The sequence below is a fragment of the Salvelinus fontinalis genome, chromosome 17 (assembly GCF_029448725.1).
Source record: "Salvelinus fontinalis isolate EN_2023a chromosome 17, ASM2944872v1, whole genome shotgun sequence".
NCBI lineage: Eukaryota > Metazoa > Chordata > Actinopteri > Salmoniformes > Salmonidae > Salvelinus > Salvelinus fontinalis.
Genome location: NC_074681.1, coordinates 44128331 through 44147603, shown reverse-complemented (window position 1 = coordinate 44147603; position 19273 = coordinate 44128331). Strand labels below are relative to the sequence as shown.

The 19273-nt window shown below is 42.0% G+C and overlaps 1 protein-coding gene across 2 annotated transcripts in view; it reads right to left on the bottom strand.

Annotated features, from left to right (window-relative positions):
* dnaaf11 (dynein axonemal assembly factor 11) overlaps positions 1 to 19056 on the bottom strand; it is a 72274-nt gene extending 53218 nt beyond the window's left edge. The window contains exons 1-6 of one of the 2 annotated variants that reach the window (XM_055867569.1): positions 18741 to 19056; positions 18268 to 18435; positions 18016 to 18093; positions 17656 to 17759; positions 15932 to 16176; positions 15561 to 15734 (exon numbers count right to left, since the gene is read on the bottom strand). In XM_055867569.1, the coding sequence (XP_055723544.1) occupies positions 15561 to 15734; positions 15932 to 16176; positions 17656 to 17759; positions 18016 to 18093; positions 18268 to 18435; positions 18741 to 18750 (779 nt within the window). In that variant the 5' untranslated portion in view covers positions 18751 to 19056. Of the gene's footprint in view, positions 1 to 15560; positions 15735 to 15931; positions 16177 to 17586; positions 17760 to 18015; positions 18094 to 18267; positions 18436 to 18740 lie in introns of both variants that reach the window. The other variant, XM_055867568.1, reaches the window with a different exon arrangement.
* Between the last annotated feature and the right edge of the window lie 217 nt (positions 19057 to 19273).

The following is a 19273-nucleotide window of genomic DNA, read 5'->3' as shown; positions in this document are numbered from 1 at the left end:
ATCCAGAAAATCACATTGTATGATTTTTAAGTAATTCATTTGCATTTTATTGCATGACATAAGTATTTGATCACCTACCAGCCAGTAAGAATTCCGGCTCTCACAGACCTGTTAGTTTTTCTTTAAGAAGCCCTCCTGTTCTCCACTCATTACCTGTATTAACTGCACCTGTTTGAACTCGTTACCTGTATAAAAGACACCTGTCCACACACTCAATCAAACAGACTCCAACCTCTCCACAATGGCCAAGACCAGAGAGCTGTCTAAGGACATCAGGGATAACTGTATATATACAGTTGAAGTCAGAGGTTTACCTCCACCTTAGCCAAACACATTTAAAAACTCAGTTTTTCACAATTCCTGACATTTAATCATAGTAAAAATTCCCTGTCTTAGGTCAGTTAGGATGACCGCTTTATTTTAAGAATGTGAAATGTCAGAATAATTGTAGAGAGAGTTATTTATTTCAGCTTTTCTTTCTTTCATCACATTCCCAGTGGGTCAGAAGTTTACATACACCCAATTATTATTTGGTAGCATTGCCTTTAAATTGTTTATCTTGGGTCCAACGTTACGGGTAGCCTTCCACAAGCTTCCCACAATAAGTTGGGTGAATATTGTCACATTCCTCCTGACAGAGCTGGTGTAACTGAGTCAGGTTAGTAGGCCTCCTTGCTCGCACACGCTTTTTCAGTTCTGCCCACAGATTTTCTATGGGATTGAGGTCAGGGCTTTGTGATGGCCACTCCAATACCTTACATTTACATTTAACATTTAAGTCATTTAGCAGACGCTCTTATCCAGAGCGACTTACAAATTGGAAAGTTCATACATATTCATCCTGGTCCCCCCGTGGGAATTGAACCCTGGTCCCCCCGTGGGAATTGAACCCACAACCCTGGCGTTGCAAGCGCCATGCTCTACCAACTGAGCCACACGGGACTACCTTGACTTTGTTGTCCTTAAGCAATTTTGCCACAACTTTGGAAGTATGCTTGGGGTCATTGTCCATTTGGAAGACCCATTTGTGACCAAGCTTTAACTTATGTCTTCAAGCTTTAACTGATGTCTTCAGATGTTGCGTCAATATATACACATAATTTTCATACCTCATGATGCCATCTATTTTGTGAGGTAAAGCACCCCCACAACATGATGCTGCCACCACTGTACCTCACGGTTGGGATGGTGTTCTTCGGCTTATAAACCTCCCCCTTTTCCCTCCAAACATAACGATGGTCATTATGGCCAAACAGTTCTATTTTTGTTTCATCAGGCCAGAGGACATTTCTCCAAAAAGTACAATCTTTGTCCCCATGTACAGTTGCAAACCCTAGTCTGGCTTTTTTATGGCGGTTTCCGAGCAGTGGCTTCTTCCTTGCTGGGCAGCCTTTCAGGTTATGTCGATATAGGACTCGTTTTACTGTGGATATAGATACTTTTGTACCTGTTTCCTCCAGCATCTTCACAAGGTCCTTTGCTGTTGTTCTGGGATTGATTTGCACTTATCAGACCAAAGTACTTCATCTCTAGGAGACAGAACGCATCTCCTTCCTGAGAGGTATGACGGATGTGTGGTCCCCATGGTGTTTATACTTGCGTACTATTGTTTGTACAGATGAACGTGGTACCTTCAGGCGTTTGGAAATTGCTCCCAAGGATGAACCAGACTTGTGGAGGTCTCCATTTTTTTTCTCCTGAGGTCTTGGCTGATTTATTTTGATTTTTGCATGATGTCAAGCAAAGAGGCACTGAGTTTGAAGGTAGACCTTGAAATACATCCACAGGTACACCTCCAATTGGCTCAAATTATGTCAATTAGATTATCAGAAGCTTCTAAAGCCATGACATTATTTTCTGGAATTTTCCAAGCTGTTTAAAGGCACAGTCAACTTAGTGTATGTAAACTTCTGACCCACTGGAATTGTGATATAATGAATTATAAGTGAAATAATCTGTCTGTAAACAATTGTTGGAAAAAATGACTTGTGTCATGCACAAAATAGATGTCCTAACCGACTTGCCAAAACTATAGTTTGTTAACAAGGAATTTGTGGAGTGGTTGAAAAGCGAGTCTTAATGACTCCAACCTAAGTGTATGTAAACTTCCTACCTCAACTGTACATTGATCATCTCAGCAAGGTTTTACCTGTGGTCGTGGAACTGGTTGGAAGTGCGACTAAAATGTAGTTTATATATATCATTATTTTATTAACGTAAGCATAAAGATGTTGATGAAGAAATACTGTAACACTTTAGAGTTCTTGATGAAGAAATGTAACACTTTAGAGTACTTGATGAAGAAATGTAACACTTTAGAGTACTTAAGCATCGAATACAATACAAGTTGAGGGGTTTTCACAACAGTAGCCGGGCTATAAAAAGTACATTGTCCTGCTAATAGGAAAGATTTGCATGATGGGCTACACCTGCTGCAGTTGTGAAGACACAGCAGCTTGTTTACATCTGCTTTACATTCTTTATTGTAACCAATGTCACACATCATTTGTATCTTCCTTTCCAATTACTTTTAGAGTTTGGAATTTACAAATGTGCGCTTTTCATTATTAGTTACATTGTTTTAGTTTGAATGTACAGACTTCTTTTCTTTAAATGATAGTTTTATGTAGGATGCTACATTTTTTACCAGTTGCATGTAGGATGCTACATTTTTAACCAGTTGCAATTGTAAGTAGGCCTAATTTAAAAAAAATCATACTTCTATTAGGCTGTTAAGCCTCATAGCCTACCTCAGCCAGTTAAGTTCTTTTATATAGGTCTTGGCTCTGAAGAAATAGACTCCAATTAAGCCCTCTTGTTGTTTGTAAAGTCAAATTAAAATGAAGATTATTGTTGAAATGAATTGCTTGACTGGTGTAGGCTTTCTCCACCTGTTGGTGTGCAACACTTGCATAAACAAGTTTGCTATATTTTCAGCACCAGCCACTGTTCAACTCCTATTGATTGCGCTGCGGTTGCCGCCAGTTGATTTTTAAATTGAACCTTTATTTAACTAGGCAAGTCAGGTAAGAACTAATTCTTCTTTACAATGACGGCCTACCCCGGCCAAACCCGGATGAAGCTGGGACAATTGTGCACCCTATGGCACTCCCAATCGGATGTGATAAGGCCTGAATTCAAACCAGGGACTGTAGTAAAGCCTCTTGCACCGAGATGCAGTGCCTTAGGACTGCTGCGCCACTCGGGAGCCATGACACACACACATATATATACATTTTTTCAGAACATTAACCGTGTGTAGGTAGATACGTGTGTAGGTAGATGTGGAAAGATAGATACAAATGATTTGCAGCAAGTTGGGGGGGGGGGTCCACACCTAGCTCGGCTTTTAGACAATTCTTTAGTAAAGGTTGAATAGTCTATTGTTCAGCTAAAAGCCCATCCTGCTACGCTGGTGAAAAACTAATAATAATACTTTTTCCCCTTTCCACATGTTAAAGATTCCAATTGATAGTGTTTTCAGCCACAATCGGCCCAATCCCTATTAATACATTTGGGCACAGTCAATAGCGTACTGGACTTCGGTCTAGAATGTTCAGGGTTCGAAACCTGCTCCCTGCTTGTTTCATTACATTATTATGCCGGTCTCAGAGCAAATAGCCTGGATTGTTACTCCCATCTCGTTCCTCGCTCTCTTCTACGCGTCATTTTTTGCCTGAGTGGCTCGCTTGTGGGCGTGCAGGCAAGATGTGCTGTTTTTTATTCTGTATATATGAATTACAAATCAGCCTTTACTTAAAATGTGTAATCATTGATGTCCCAGGAGCAAGAGTGGTAAACACTGTAGAAGTGTACAATTGTAATACATATATGCAGACACAGCATCATTCAAAGAATGGATTTTTGATACACCTGGTATTGGATATGACTGCTTAATAGCGATTCTCGTAAATTAACTCTATGACAAAAAAATATGCACAATTGATTGTCTACACTAACTAACATATTCCTCTCAATTGTATTTTTTTTGCTTGACTCGTTATGACGTTATAATTAATTACATTTGCTTCCACCGTAATGTTTTGTCAGCCATCTTTGCTGAAGAAAGTCACCAGGGACGGGTGGCTCGCATCACATTCGTCATTGGAACCACTCGATATGATTGGTCATATAAAAACCTTGGGACCCAAATGCATAATGAGTGCTCTAACTCCCCCTTGTGGTGGTCTGGAGCAATGAAGCAGAGACGCTGGGTACCTCTAAGTCCCGCAGTGTAAGCTCGCAACTTTTAAAGGAGGAACCGCTGTACTGTACCTTCAATAATCCCCCCCAAATTAAGCAGAAAACAGAATCTTCAACAGATAGAGACAAATGTTGGCATAATAAATTGGCCTGAATCTTAACTTGAGATACAAGTGTGTACGTCCACACAATTCTCCCACTAACTTCAACAAAGACCTACAAGCAAATTGAAAATTCTGTGGACTTATCTCAAGTTAGGATTTGGCTGGTGACTATATCAAAAGTAGTTACATCTGACTGCATCAATACGGTTAAAAACCTCTTCATGAGCTAGCTAGCTAGGCTAATTAAAGCTGCAGTGCATACACGTTCTCATCCTAACAACAACTCCTTTCAGAATATTGAGTAGCAGCCTACCTGTTGGCTCTTAATAAGGTCCTTGGTGGCACCCCATTTCGTACACAATGCACTACTTTGGACCAGAGTCTATAGTGCACTATGTATGAAATAGTGTGCCATTTAGTCTACATTCATCAGATCACTTGAAACTACTACCCCCCCCCCCCCCCCCCCCCCAATTGGGCAAAAACTGGTTGAATAAACATTATTTCGACCCCAAAAACATCGATGTGCTGAGGTTGAATAAACGTGGAAAACTGATTGGATTTGCAAAAAGTCATCACGTAAGGACATTGACTTTTTCCCCCCCAACGTTTAACCTAAATCCAATGACATGGTGACAAGTGTGGAAAGCTGTCATCAAGGCAAAGGGTGGCTACTTTGAAGAATCTCAAATAATATAGATTTAGATTTGTTTAACACTTTTTTGGTTACTACATGACTCCATGTGTGTTATTTCATAGTCTACAATGTAGAAAAACCATGGAATGAGTAGGTGTGTCCAAACTTTTGACGGGTACTGTATTTGACCCAGATCAAATTACTCCAAAGCCTCGGCCTGATTTGCAAGAGACAACACTGGAATCGGGACAAGTATTGTATACAGACGGCTCTAGCTACCTGACTATAGAATGGAAGAGAGTAACGGGGTATGCTGTGTGTAAATGACAGGGGTGTAGTAAAGGCTGGCCCACTGCCAGCCTCTGTTTCAGCCCAGGGGGCGGATTACATGCATTAGCCGAGGCCCGTAAGTTGTCGGAAGGGGAGAATGTTACAATATACCCTGATTCTCGATATGCATTTGGGGTAGTTCATGATTTCGGCACATTGTGGTCACAACGGGCATGTTAACGGTGACAGAAACACCAATTTTAAAAAAGGGACATGAGGTAGAGGCATTATTAGAAGCGTGTCAGCTACCCAGTAAATTAGCAGTGGTGAAATGTGAAGCTCACACTTGTCGTACAGATAAAACAGACATAGGGAATCGCCGAGCAGACAAAACGGCTAAGAGAAGGTGTTAAGGAACCGCATGTAAATATTGTAAATCCCAAGGCTGGGATTCTAAGTCTAAAAGATTTACAGCAGCAAACTAAGAAGAAAGAAATGTGGGGTGGTTAGATCATGAGTGCCAAGTAGACACTGACGGGTTGTGGTATAATACGACCACTGGAAGACCAGTAGCACCAAGCTGGATACATATTACTCTTTCTGAAATGTATCATGGACCAATACATCAATCGGCTGTGAACATGTACTCCCAGTTCAAGACGATGTGGTGGGGAAAGGGCATGTTAGAAACATTTCGGGACTGGGTTAAAAGATGTGTGATATGTGCCCAACATAATATTGCACCTACAATGCCTACTCCTGCCCGACAGCAACACCTGCTGGACCATTTACATCATTACAGATAGACTTTATAGGGCCACCCCCTCGAAGCAGGGGGAAGACCCATGCATTACAGATAGACTTTATAGGTCCTCTCCCTGGAAGCAGGGGGAAGACCCATGCATTGCAGATAGATTTTATAGGGCCTCTCCCTTGAAGCAGGGGGAAGATCCATGCATTGGTGGGGGTGGACAGATTCTCCAGATGGACAGAAGTACTTGCAACTTCCTCAGTTTCAGCGAAGTTTGCAGCACAAATTTTGTTAAGGAAAGTGATACAGAGATGGGGCTTATTCCGGACACTAGACTTTGTTAAGGAAAGTGATACAGCGATGGGGCTTATTCCGGACACTAGACTTTGTTAAGGGAAGTGATACAGAGATGGGGCTTATTCCGGACACTAGACTTTGTTAAGGGAAGTGATACAGAGATGGGGCTTATTCCGGACACTAGACTTTGTTAAGGGAAGTGATACAGAGATGGGGCTTATTCCGGACACTAGACTTTGTTAAGGGAAGTGATACAGAGATGGGGCTTATTCCGGACACTAGACTTTGTTAAGGGAAGTGATACAGAGATGGGGCTTATTCCGGACACTAGACTCGGATCAAGGGAAACATTTCACATCCAAAGTGCTACAGGCTGTGTGTAAGGCTTTGGGAATCGTACAAGCCTTTCATTGTCCATATAGGCCGGAAACAGCGGGGATAAAGGAGCGTCAGAACTGTTCCATTAAGGAGAAATTGGCCAAGACGTTGAGCATTGGGTTTCGAATTTACCCGTGGTACTGATGTCAATAAGGGTGTTAACTAACGCCACCATAGGACTCACACCACATGAACAGGCAACTGGGAGACCCGATGAGAGAACCAGGAGCTGTTATTCACACGTCACAAATTAGTGATCTAGAAAATAATGAGAGAGTCTATGTTGTCCTATTGTCAGAAAACGACCCATGCATGGCAGTGTGTATATTCCCAGGTGAAAGCAGCACATGAGGAGCAGGTGCCAGGAGATAACCGAGAGCACGGGCTGAATCCTGGAGATGGAGTGTACATCCAGATCCACCAGGCGGGGGTGTTGGGACGGTGTTGGTCTGGACCACACACACACGCGCGGTACTCCTTACAGCACCTGCAGCGGCGAAGACCACAGCCTCTCCTCACGTGAAACGCTTCTCACGTGAAACGAGATCCAGCTGCACAATGGGTGAGCTGGAAGACGCTTTGATAAAAGGAAGTAGAGCTAAAGAGAGAGCGGAAGAGTAGATTCCACTGTAGTCAAGCAGTTGGGTTGGGTCTGGGAGCTACTTTAACCGCCATCGTTTGTGTCAGTTGCTTTAAATGGTTCATGCACCATGTAAAAAGGATAGGTTGACGATTCGCGTAGAACGGGTCGCCAAATGAGGACACGAGAATGCACTGAGGTAGAGTCAGTATAACACTACAGATACCAGACAGGTCACTAATCAAAGATATGGTGATCTGGGTGGAGCCACTTGATAACAAGACTAGTACATTGGACATAGGCTGTTCAGAACAAGGTGTAGTAGTATTACAGACAGGAGTGTGGAAGGAACGTAATGACAAAGAGTCTAAAGAACAAAACTGGATTTTCTCTTTCGCCTCAGATGGACATAATGTGCCAAGGTTCTAAATCAGCTGAAGGTCCGTTGATAAACTTTCAGACTAGTGCTACCAGAACAAAAAAATCTGGAGGTTGAAAACGTTGACACAACCGTTGCTGACGATAGAGCAGTAAAGGATAGTGTGGGGGAAGTGCTATCGCGTAAAATGAGTTTCTATTCGCCAGTGATGCCCTTTAGTACAGCAACTAAGGGAGTGAAGAGGTCAGGGAAAGTTTCAGACACCAGTAGACCACAAACATGGGGAAAGATAGTTTGTTGGGGTAATTATACTCTGGACAACATCTAAGGCGTGAATATGGGGGGGAAAAAAATATTCTTACGGTCAAGCGTCAGGGGAAGAATGAAGGCATACTTAGAGTCATTTAGGGGCTGAACTAGTGACAAACAGAAATCCATCAGTGTAAATTGTATGACGAGGGGGTCAAGGGTCAGTTCTGCGGTGTTAGTTGCAGATTCTGGCATGACCGATATCAGTGCATTCTATGGAGTCCCAAAAACCAAGGTGTTAACGTTACAGGGAATTGGGAAAGTGACATTTAACATGACTGGGGCAGAGATTTGTGTGGCTAATAAATGAAGGAAGTTGGTAAAAGAGCCTTCAGGGAACGATATCACTCCTCTGTGTATAGTGATACAGGGGATAGCTCGTAGGTGAGGAAGGACAGCTAACTGTGCACAATATAGAGACTACTATGAAGTCAAGTTGAACGTCACACATACCCAGATCATGGTGGGAGTAGCAGAAATAGTGTTGTCATTTCAGACACTATTGCCAACTTTCAGTGAGGGGTTCGTCGAAGAAGGTACAACGCCTGAAAGAAAGGCCACAGAACCCTGTATACCTCGCCGGGAATGGAAGTTTGCTGTAATAACAGCATCACATCACCTGCAGTTTGATAAAGAAACATTTGACTCAGAGTTAAGGTTGGATACTCTTCCAACGCCACTAATCTCTCCTCCATTCCTAACCGCCAGCAAACATTTGACATATGTCCCAGAAAAGATTGGGACCGAGTGACGGTAAACGGAAAGTGTCAGAAGGTGGCTGCTTATCTATGTGGGACCAAACGTTTACAAGGTAATGAGGATGTTCAAAAAGGGGTGGGGTGTAGAACGGCCTCGGGCTGAGAGAAGTGTACCTAACCTGAGCATAGGAAAATATTATGCACAGGTACCAACTGTAGCAGAATATAGGATGTCATTGGAGATGTTGGTGACTAGAAAACTGGGTATGAGTTGGGAGAGAGGCAGGGAGTATCTAAAAGGTTCTGTCCTAGATCTAGCAGTGAACCAAAGACAATAGGAGTTCAGGAGCAGGAGACAGATTCAATGCAATAGCTATTCTCACAGCAGTCGCTGCAGGGACAGTAACTGAAGGAGCTGTAGTAGTGGTGAAGGATGCTATTAGCAACAGCATGGAACTGGACTACAGCGCAAATGAGGGGTATTTTGAAGTATGTATTATGGCCAGTGTTAGTGGTCCTTCTGAGGACATTGATGTTGAAACGTGTATACAGTGCTGATTTAACTCAAAATGAGGTAAAGTTGATTTAGGCCACCGCACGTGTATATCGGGTGGCTATGGAAGAAGGAGATGGGGAGCGAAGTGAAAATGATACGGCATTAGACATAACCTGTGGCCGAACGGGGGAAGACGGGGTGAAAGCATGAGGAGGCTTTTTAGGACCTTCATTTTTGTGTAGTCCAGCAGAAACGTATCCTGGAGGCATGGAGTCAGGTGAAGAGAGAATGGGAATTGTCATGTTATCAAACTTCGTTTTTTCTTTGCATATATAATTATGCATAATAATTGGTATGTTTTGTGTGTTTTTTTGCTGTTACGCTCTTAGGAACTCGGAGGAAGTGAGGGAGAGAGTCAAAAGCTCCAGCTGAAATGTCGTCGTACAACTGATAATGACAGGGGGAAATAAGAGTGTGCATAGTGTGATTATAGATCAGTAGTGGACTTTGAGGTTAGCCTTCAAAATAAAAGTATGGCATAAGTCTACTATTTGAATTCATTTGCATCACTGTCAATTACATACTTTTATTTTGAAGGCAAAATGCAAATTCCACTATTGTGCCTAATCCTTATTGTGGCTCGCTTCACAACACATAACCCGGTCCGGTCGAGCCTCACTAGGCAGATGACGCTAGCTGGCTGCTTATAACGTTAGCTTTGAGCAACAGGGTTAAGTAGCTGACTAGCTATTTATTTTCATGAAGTTCAATTTCAATAGATGAACAACAAGTGGCAACCTAGCTAATACTTACTCACAAGGATTCCTAAATCATTGCTAAGAATAATGAAAATGACTGCAGTTTCTACTGGTCATTGCTTTCAGGCTGGTTGTATTGGTGCTAGCTAGGTACCAAGCTAAAGCTAGCTACCCCATAAGTTGCGGTCGAACAAATGATGCTTTATTACCAACGCGGTATTGTAAACACATCGTTCGTGGCCGGTGTTTGCAGACTTGTTTGTACAGCATTGACAGTGCTACTGTTTATTTTTTGACACGTAAAGACCCAAACGGCTTTCAATAGTATGTATATCGTGAAGCTAATAGCAGTGACACTATTACTGTGGGGTAGGGCAACATCTAAAAAAAAATAGCGCACTTGGTAGTGTGTACCGGTGCTCGTCCAGTCGGCGAAAGCCAACATCACCCACGACAGAGAACGGTGGATTGTCAAGGTCAATGAATTCAATTAATACTTATGGCCCTTCCTTGGACACTGTGGTATCTAACATCAAAACGAGCTTCAATGCCATACAACACTCCTTCTGTGGCCTCCAACTGCTCTTAAACGCTAGTAAAACCAAATGCATGCTTTTCAACCGTTCGCTGCCTGCACCCGCACGCCCGACTAGCATCATCACCCTGGACGGTTCCGACCTAGAATATGTGGACATCTATAAGTACCTAGGTGTCTGGCTAGACTGCAAACTCTCCTTCCAGACTCATATCAAACATCTCCAATCCAAAATCAAATCTAGAGTCGGCTTTCTATTTCGCAACAAAGCCTCCTTCACTCACGCCGCCAAACTTACCCTAGTAAAACTGACTATCCTACCGATCCTCGACTTCGGCGATGTCATCTACAAAATAGCTTCCAATACTCTACTCAGCAAACTGGATGCAGTTTATCACAGTGCCATCCGTTTTGTTACTAAAGCACCTTATACGACCCACCACTGCGACCTGTATGCCCTAGTCGGCTGGCCCTCGCTACATGTTCGTCGTCAGACCCACTGGCTCCAGGTCATCTACAAGGCTATGCTAGGTAAAGTGCCACCTTATCTCAGTTCACTGGTCACGATGGCTACACCCACCCGTAGCACGCGCTACAGCAGGTGTATCTCACTGATCATCCCTAAAGCCAAAACCTCATTTGGCCGCCTTTCCTTCCAGTTCTCTGCTGCCTGCGACTGGAACGAATTGCAAAAATCTCTGAAATTGGAGACTTTTATCTCCCTCAACAACTTTAAACATCTGCTATCTGAGCAGCTAACCGATCGCTGCAGCTGTACATAGTCCATCGGTATATAGCCCACCCAATTTACCTACCTCACCCCCATACTGTTTTTATTTATTTACTTTTCTGCTCTTTTGCACACCAGTATCTCTACTTGCACATGATCATCTGATGATTTATCACTCCAGTGTTAATCTGCTAAATTGTAATTATTCGATTTATTGCCTACCTCATGCCTTTTGCACACATTGTATATAGATTCTCTTTTTTTTCCTACTATGTTATTGACTTGTTTATTGTTTACTCCATGTGTAACTCTGTGTTGTTGTCTGTTCACACTGCTATGCTTTATCTTGGCCAGGTCGCAGTTGCAAATGAGAACTTGTTCTCAACTAGCCTACCTGGTTAAATAAAGGTGAAAAAAAAAAAAATAATCTTGGCTTTAATGGATTTCGCTTTTGAGTTGTCTCGCTGAAATGTTCTTACTCTTTCAAATGACTGCTGGACTTGTTGACTGCTCGAGCCGCACAGCAGACATTGTGGGCTAGGTTAAGAATGCTGTGTGCACGTGTAGTGCTAAATTTTACGTACCGTCATTACGTCATGTACCTATGTTATATAGGTATCCACGTCAGCTTTGACATCGGTTTTGCAGATCGGCGTTAAACTAGACATCGTGTCGATACAGATGTTGGCATTTTTAGCTAATGTCGGCCGATTCCGATATGTTCCCCGATATATTGAGCATCCCCTATTCAACCCCCTTCCCTTTTTCCATATTTTGTTATGTTACGGCCTTAGTGTAAAATATTTTTTTAATCCGTCTACACACAATACCCCAAAATGACAAAGCGAAAACAGGTTTTGAGAAATGTTTGCAAATGTATTAAAATAAAAACAGAAATACCTTATTTACATAAGTATTCAGACCCTTTGCTATGAGACTCGAAATTGAGCTCAGGTGCATCCTGATCATCCTTGGGATGTTTCTACAACTTGATTGGAGTCCACCTGTGGTTAATTCAATTGACTGTTCATGATTTGGAAAGCCACACACCTGTCTATATAAGGTCCCACTGTTGACAGCATATGTCAGAACAAAAACCAAGCCATGAGGTTCAAGGAATTGTCAATTGAGCTCCGAGACCAAAACATTTCTGCAACATTGAAGGTCCCTGAGAATACAGTGGCCTCCATCATTCTAAAATGCAAGAAGTTTGGAACCACCAAGGCTCTTCCTAGAGCTGGCTGCCTGGACAAACTGAGCAATTGGTGGAAAAGGGCCTTGGTCAGGGAGGTGACCAAAGAACCCGATGGTCACTCTGACAGAGTTCCTCTGTGGAGATGGGAGAACCTTCCAGAAGGACAACCATCTCTGCAGCACTCCACCAATTAGGTATTTACGGTAGAGTGGCTAGACGGAAGCCACTCCTCAGTAAAAGGCACATGACAGCCCACTTGGAGTTTGCCAAAAAGCACCTAAAGGACTCTCAGACCATGAGAAACAAGATTCTCTGGTCTGATAAAACCAAGATTTAACTCTTTGGCCTGAATGCTAAGCGACACGTAAGAAGAAATCCTGGCACCATCCCTACAGTGAAGCATGGTGGTGGCAGCATCATGCTGTTGGATGTTATTCAGCGGCAGGGACTGGGAAACTAGTCCGGGTTGAAGGAAAGATGAACAGAGCAAAGTACAGAGAGATCCTTGATGAAAACCTGCTCCAGAGCGCTCAGGACCTCAGACTGGGGTGAAGGTTCACCTTCCAACAGGACAACAACCCTAAGCACACAGCCAAAACAATGCAGGATTGGCTAGGGGACAAGTCTCTGAATGTCCTTGAGCGGCCCAGCCAGAGCCCGGAGAATCGGACAAACTTCTCAAATACAGGTGTGCCAAGCTTGTAGTGTCATACCAAAGAGACTAGAGGTTGTAATCGCTGCCAAAGGTGCTTCAACAAAGTACTGAGTAAAGGGTCTGAATAATTAGGTAAATGTAATATTTCAGTTTTGTATTTAAAAAAAAAAAAATTTGCAAACATTTCTAAAACCCTGTTTTTGCTTTGTCATTATTGGGTATTGTGTGAAGATTGATAAAAATAAACTTTCCAAATGCACTGTATATGATAGACGGACGGACAGAGACAGACAGATCGATAGAAAGTGGGGACCTATAACATATTGGATTATTTGTAAATGAGTGTACCCAGCTATCAACAAACGTCCCCACAACTTCAGAGAATGTTCCGTTAAGAGTCTCATTAGGTCTTTAGGAGAATATTCCATCAACGTCCCGCCAAACATTCACATTACAAGGTTGCCATGTTCTCAGAACATAAGATATTAATGCTCTAGACACGCTTCATGGGACGTTGCAGGAACATTTCTGTTTATCAGTTGTGAGGATGTCGCCTGATGAAAGACGACAAAGAAAATGTAAAATCAATACACATCGGACCTTATCACTGCTGCCGCTGCCCATCAAGGACCTGATTAGTGAACCACTGATCCATTCACAACTCTTTGTCTGTTGGCAAAGTTAGGGACACACTCAAACAGCACTTTCAACTGACATATGATTCAATTGTGAAAGTTCATTTATACAGTAATTATTACTCAACATGTCCTCACCTGGGATTTGAACTCACAACCTCTTGGTTCACAGTACTCTGATGTTCCTGCTATGCCACCATGTCCTTGGCAGGTATCAGTTTATCTTAATATACTCTCATCATTGATCTTAGTTACTTATTTCAGCAATTTAAGCGCTTTCTGTATTGTTGTCTAATGTTGGTGGGGCATGTTAACCTGTTTTAATGATACTCCTGAATCACTATGATCAATAAACATTTTCTTGAGGGTACTTTTAACAGAGCTGAGATTTACTTCAAAGTGCATTCCCACTAGGGAGAGTTCTCTTTGAGATGCTCACCTATAGCCTCTAGGATGAATAAATAATATTTTATTACGTAGTGGAAATATGTTCATAATTCATGCTCAAGGGAAATCCTACAGATTTCCATCTTTCAATGATAAACTCATTTTAATTCGATCAGATAGGTGTGTTGTAGCGCTGCATTCACATGCTAGTTGGAACTCGGAAATGTACGACTTGTTAATTCGTTGAACGCGGCACATGTATAACTAGAACCAGTTATCAAGTCAAACATTTCTGAGTTTCCTAGTTCCGGCTAGCAGGTGAACGTGGCATAACTGTAACATATATTGCGAAGAATGTGAGAGTAGGGTGACTCCCCTAGCGGGTCTCGATCCCAGGCAGGCCAACATCACCAATGACAAAAGCTCTCGCCACTGTCCCAATAAGGGATATCTCTAGGGCAGCGTTTCCCAAACTCGGCCCTCAGGACCCCAAGGGGTGCACATTTTGGTTTTTGCTAACACTACATAGCTGTTTCAAATGATCAAAGCTTGATGATTAGTTGACTCAGCTGCGTAGTGCTAGCGAAAAAGAAAAAAAACTCATTGGGGTTCAGAGGACCGTGTTTGGGAAACCCTGCTCTAGGTCATGTCCTTATTGAGCCAGTATAGTTAGGGCCTATCCAGAAGCAAACTCTAACCACTCCTCCCTAGGCACTTGTGTAGATCTGAAACAACTTGATGGGTTTAAGGCTGTAAGCAATAGGGGGAATGCACTTCGAAGTAAATCTGAGCTCTGTTAAAAGTACAAAAACTTGTATTGATCATTGTGATTCAGGAGTATCATTAAAACAGGTTACTGTGCCCCACTAACATTAGACAACTGTAACCCCTGGTGAATAAGAATTACTGTAGAAATGAACATGCACAATGTAATAATGTATTTCAAAGTGTGTAAAATATTTCAGTTGAAAACACTGTGTTGAAAGCACTGTGTGTGAGAGTACCCCAAACATTGGCAACAGACAAAAAGCTATCAGTGGTTCACCAATCAGGGCCTTGATTGGCTCAGCAACAGTAACCAGGTGTGATGTGAAATTCATATTTTTTGCGGGGGAGAACGACTCTTTGGGACTGTCGACATCCTGACTGACAACTGATACAGACACATTTTCCTGCAACGTTCTCATGAAACGTGTCTAGAACATGAATATCTTATATTCTGAGAACATGGCAAACCGTGTTCTGTGTATGTTTGGCGAGGCGTTGATGGAATATTCTCCTAACCCTCAGAAAACTGGACACGTGCTACAAACCCATAAAACGCATCTAGAATATTCATGTTGTTTATTCTGAGGTCATTGTAACCACATTCCAGATAAGTTCTGCTTAATATGAAGGGAATGCTCTCCTAACTTTAACAGCAAAACATGCTAAGGTTTTTGATAATATAGATAGGGGAACATTCTAACTAAGGGAAAACTGTACAATCAAACAGTAGGGGAGCATTACGAGTAACAATACAAAAACATTCGCTCTCCCTAGAATTGTTAGCTGTTTACCTACCTTTCTTTTGCCTTTTTCTTCTCGCCAAGGTGGCGGTGAGCCTCCAGGCGTGACTCTGGAGTATAGGCACAAGGTTTCTCCCAAAACTCCCTCTCCTGGTCTTCTGAAGAAAGGCAGCTTGTCTTCTCTTTCTCCTCTCTCCCTTGGATCTCCTTGTTTTCTTCAGGCACAGGGCTATAGATCAATAAACCAAACTCTTCAGAGTTATTAAGAACATTTAAATAAACGGAGTGATTGATAGTGAACTGAAATACAGTATCGGGCCAACTGAATTGAATAACTTCAGATGAGGTTAGGGTTACTCCACAGATACACCAGTTATCCTTGCTGTTCTACATGAAATAAAATCAAGGTGGAAAGCTTGAACATACATGGTGTTGTTGATGTCAGTGTACCAGCGACCATCAAAGCCAGGATTCTTCGCTTTAGCAGAGGAGCGGCTTTCCCTTATCGGCCCCCGCTGCTCCTCTCCTCCCTCTCTCTGGGCCTCCTCTTTCTCACCCGCTCTCTTCCGCAGGTAATCCTGCTCCTGCTGCCGAATCCGCCTCCTTACCTCATCTAGGCCTTGTCTGGCTCGGATCCTTTCCGACCTGCCAATCTCTTTCCCATCCAGATACTGCAAAAAATGTAAAAAATATCTCCAGGCGAGCAAGTGCATGCTAGACTAGTGATGTTGTGTGTGTGTGTTTGCGCATATCTTTTAAGAAAATGCATGGACACTACTGTGAGCCGCTTTGGATAAAGGTATCTGTTAAAGGCATACACCGAGTGTACAAAACATTAAGGACACCTGCTTTTTTCCATGACAGACTTACCAGATGAATCCAGGTTTCAATGTTACATGCACAAGTACAGTGAAATGCCTTTCTTGCAAATGCTAACCCCAACAGCGCAGTAATCAATAACAATATAATACAAACATTTTTTAAGGTAGAACAAAACACACACAAGATATAGAAATAAGAAGATGAACAGGATAAAGTAAGTAAGCATACTATATACTGGGTCAGATCAAGTACCATATTTACATTGTGCAGGGATACTATGATGTCACTTGCTAAATCCACTTCAATCAGTGTAGATGAAGGGGAAGAGACAGGTTAAAACATTTTTAAGCCTTGAGACAACTGAGACATTGATGTGCATGTGTGTCATTCAAAGGGTGAATGGGCAAGACAAAATATTTAAGTGCCTTTGAACGGGGTATGGTAGTAGGTGCCAGAACTGCAACGCTCATAGGTTTTTCCAGTGCATATCAAGAATGGCCATTCAGCCAACTTGACAACTGTGGGAAACATTGGAGTGAACATGGGCCAGCATCCCTGTGTAACGCTTTCAACACCTTGAAGAGTCCACATCCCAACAAATTGAGGTTATTCTGAGGGCAAAGGGGGGGGGGGGGGTAACACAATATTCGGAAGGTGTTCCTAATGTTTAGTGTACTCAGTGTATATTTGAAGCCCATATAGCACATTTGCTTCCTTGGAACTTTTTGGTTTCCAATTGGTTCTGGGAACGAAGCCATAAGTTTCCTGACTTGTAAAACGGAATTGTTTTTTTTAAGAGAAAGGAAGTGAACATTTCGCCTGTTCTGGAAATGTTACTTTTTAGGTTGTTGGGAGGTTCTGAGAACATTTTACGATGGTTACCTGAAAATTGTCCTGAGAGTTTTTATTAACGTTCTAACTACGGAAATTATAGGTTATTTGAAGGTAATTAAATAAAGTACTGAGAACTTGTTTCAATAAGAGTTTTAATAACACTGCTAGCTTAGTTAGGGTTAATTGTTTTGAACTCCAAGCATAGATAGGACATGTGGAAATGTATTTGCTTAGGCATTAATCATGCAAGCATCTATTATTTATTGTGGCACGGCGTCAGTGAGATTTGAACTTCTGATCTTAATTTAACTGTACTTGTGCACGTGACATTAAAACTTGACATTTCTGTTTTATATCCCTCCTGATTTTTCTTCTAGATTTTTTTTCTTCTAGATTTTTTTCTTCTAGAATATCCCTCCTGATACCTTCAGTTGGGGCAGTGAAGCCACAACGTATTGCCTGTAGCCCTCAAACTCAGTGCAGGGATTCCCCACCAGGAAAAGCTCTTGGAGATGGAGGTTGTGCTTCAATGACTCCACACTGCTCAACCGGCCCACAAAGTTCACTGTCAGGTCCAGCTTCTGGAGACTCTCACATCCTGTTGTAACGGTTGAGGAGGCAAGAATAGTATGAGTAAAGAGCTATTTGGCCTATTTCATTCTCTAAAGCCAGAATGGAATTACTATTTTTAGAGTCAAAGCACAGGTGGATCTGTTTTATGTAAATTTAAAATATGGTTGAGGAGAAATGCTATTAAAAATAGACTTTTGGTCATCTCCTTAGCCTACATTAATACAAACAGATAGGACAATGTTGTAAAACAGTAGAAGTGGCTATGTGCACAAAATACTAACCTTCCAGGTTTTCAATCAGTTCAATGTTGTTCAAAGCAAGGTTTAGATACTCCAACTTTTTCAATCTATATACATTTTCTATGGAGAGCAAATAAATACATATTTCAAAATATTGAAATTGCATTGATGGTCAATGAAATACAAATATAAAATATAGGGTAGTTAGATTAGGCCCAAATTAAATTAAACAATGTAAAGTTAATTGAATTGCAATTATATAAAAAAGAGGAAGGGTAAAGAAATTAGAATCACCTATTCTGGGAATGAGATTGTTTTGAAGATACAGAATTTTGAGGTCCCTGCACCATTTATCAATGTGTTCTATTTTCTCAATATCTTGTTGATGCAAAGACACCTCCTCTAACGAAAGGATCTCGCAGTTGTTATGCTCTGCCCGACGTCGTACCAGGTCTTCTGTGACTGTAGATTATGGAAAAAGGGTGAAGCAAATGATATAGCTACATTACTGTAGTAGGCCAAAGTAGAAACAACGAGTGACACGATGATGCTAGCTAGGCTACCTATCTAGCTAGCTTATTCGGTTGCCTGTATCACTGAAGTTAACAAGTTAAGTAGCTAACTTAGCTAGTTGAAGAATACAAAATAAGACAGCACCATAGTGTCATTCCATTTTGTCTAATAACGACTCGCTAGCCATATTTCTTGCGTGCATTGGTGACAAAATGGTTATATTATCGGGATTAGCCAACCAACTTTCTACTTACTCAGGACCATCTTTCTTCTCTTCTGTTTGGCAGGCGTTGCTACTGGAAACCAACACTGTTTGGAAGATGTCAGTGGGTGCGCTCGGTTTGCACAGCCAGGGGATTCCTTTAAATTGGCCCGCGGTCAGCTCCCTTCGTAGTCCGAATGCAGTAGGGTCCAGGGGGCGTTCGCTGACAAGTGGGCGGTCCTTGACAAGGGTTAATTCCCAGACAAAGCCCCTTCTTTCTTCTCATTGGCACCTCGCTAGCTGTCGTGTCTTTGCCGCTTTCTTCTTTAACTACACACTATGCCTCCATTACAGACCATTCTCACAAGTGTTTGACTTTGCTTGTCACGCTTGTAGTCCTAAAAAACGGAAATTGAGTGACTTCTGGTTCGTTCAGCCATTGCTATGGGGAAAATGAATGGGGTTTTGGGATTAACATCGAAAGAAAGTCTGAGGTTAACACAGGTTTAAGATAATTTATACATTTTGTTCTATGAGATAATATCAGTCAGTTAACACAACCCTTATGAATTATCAAGCCTTTTA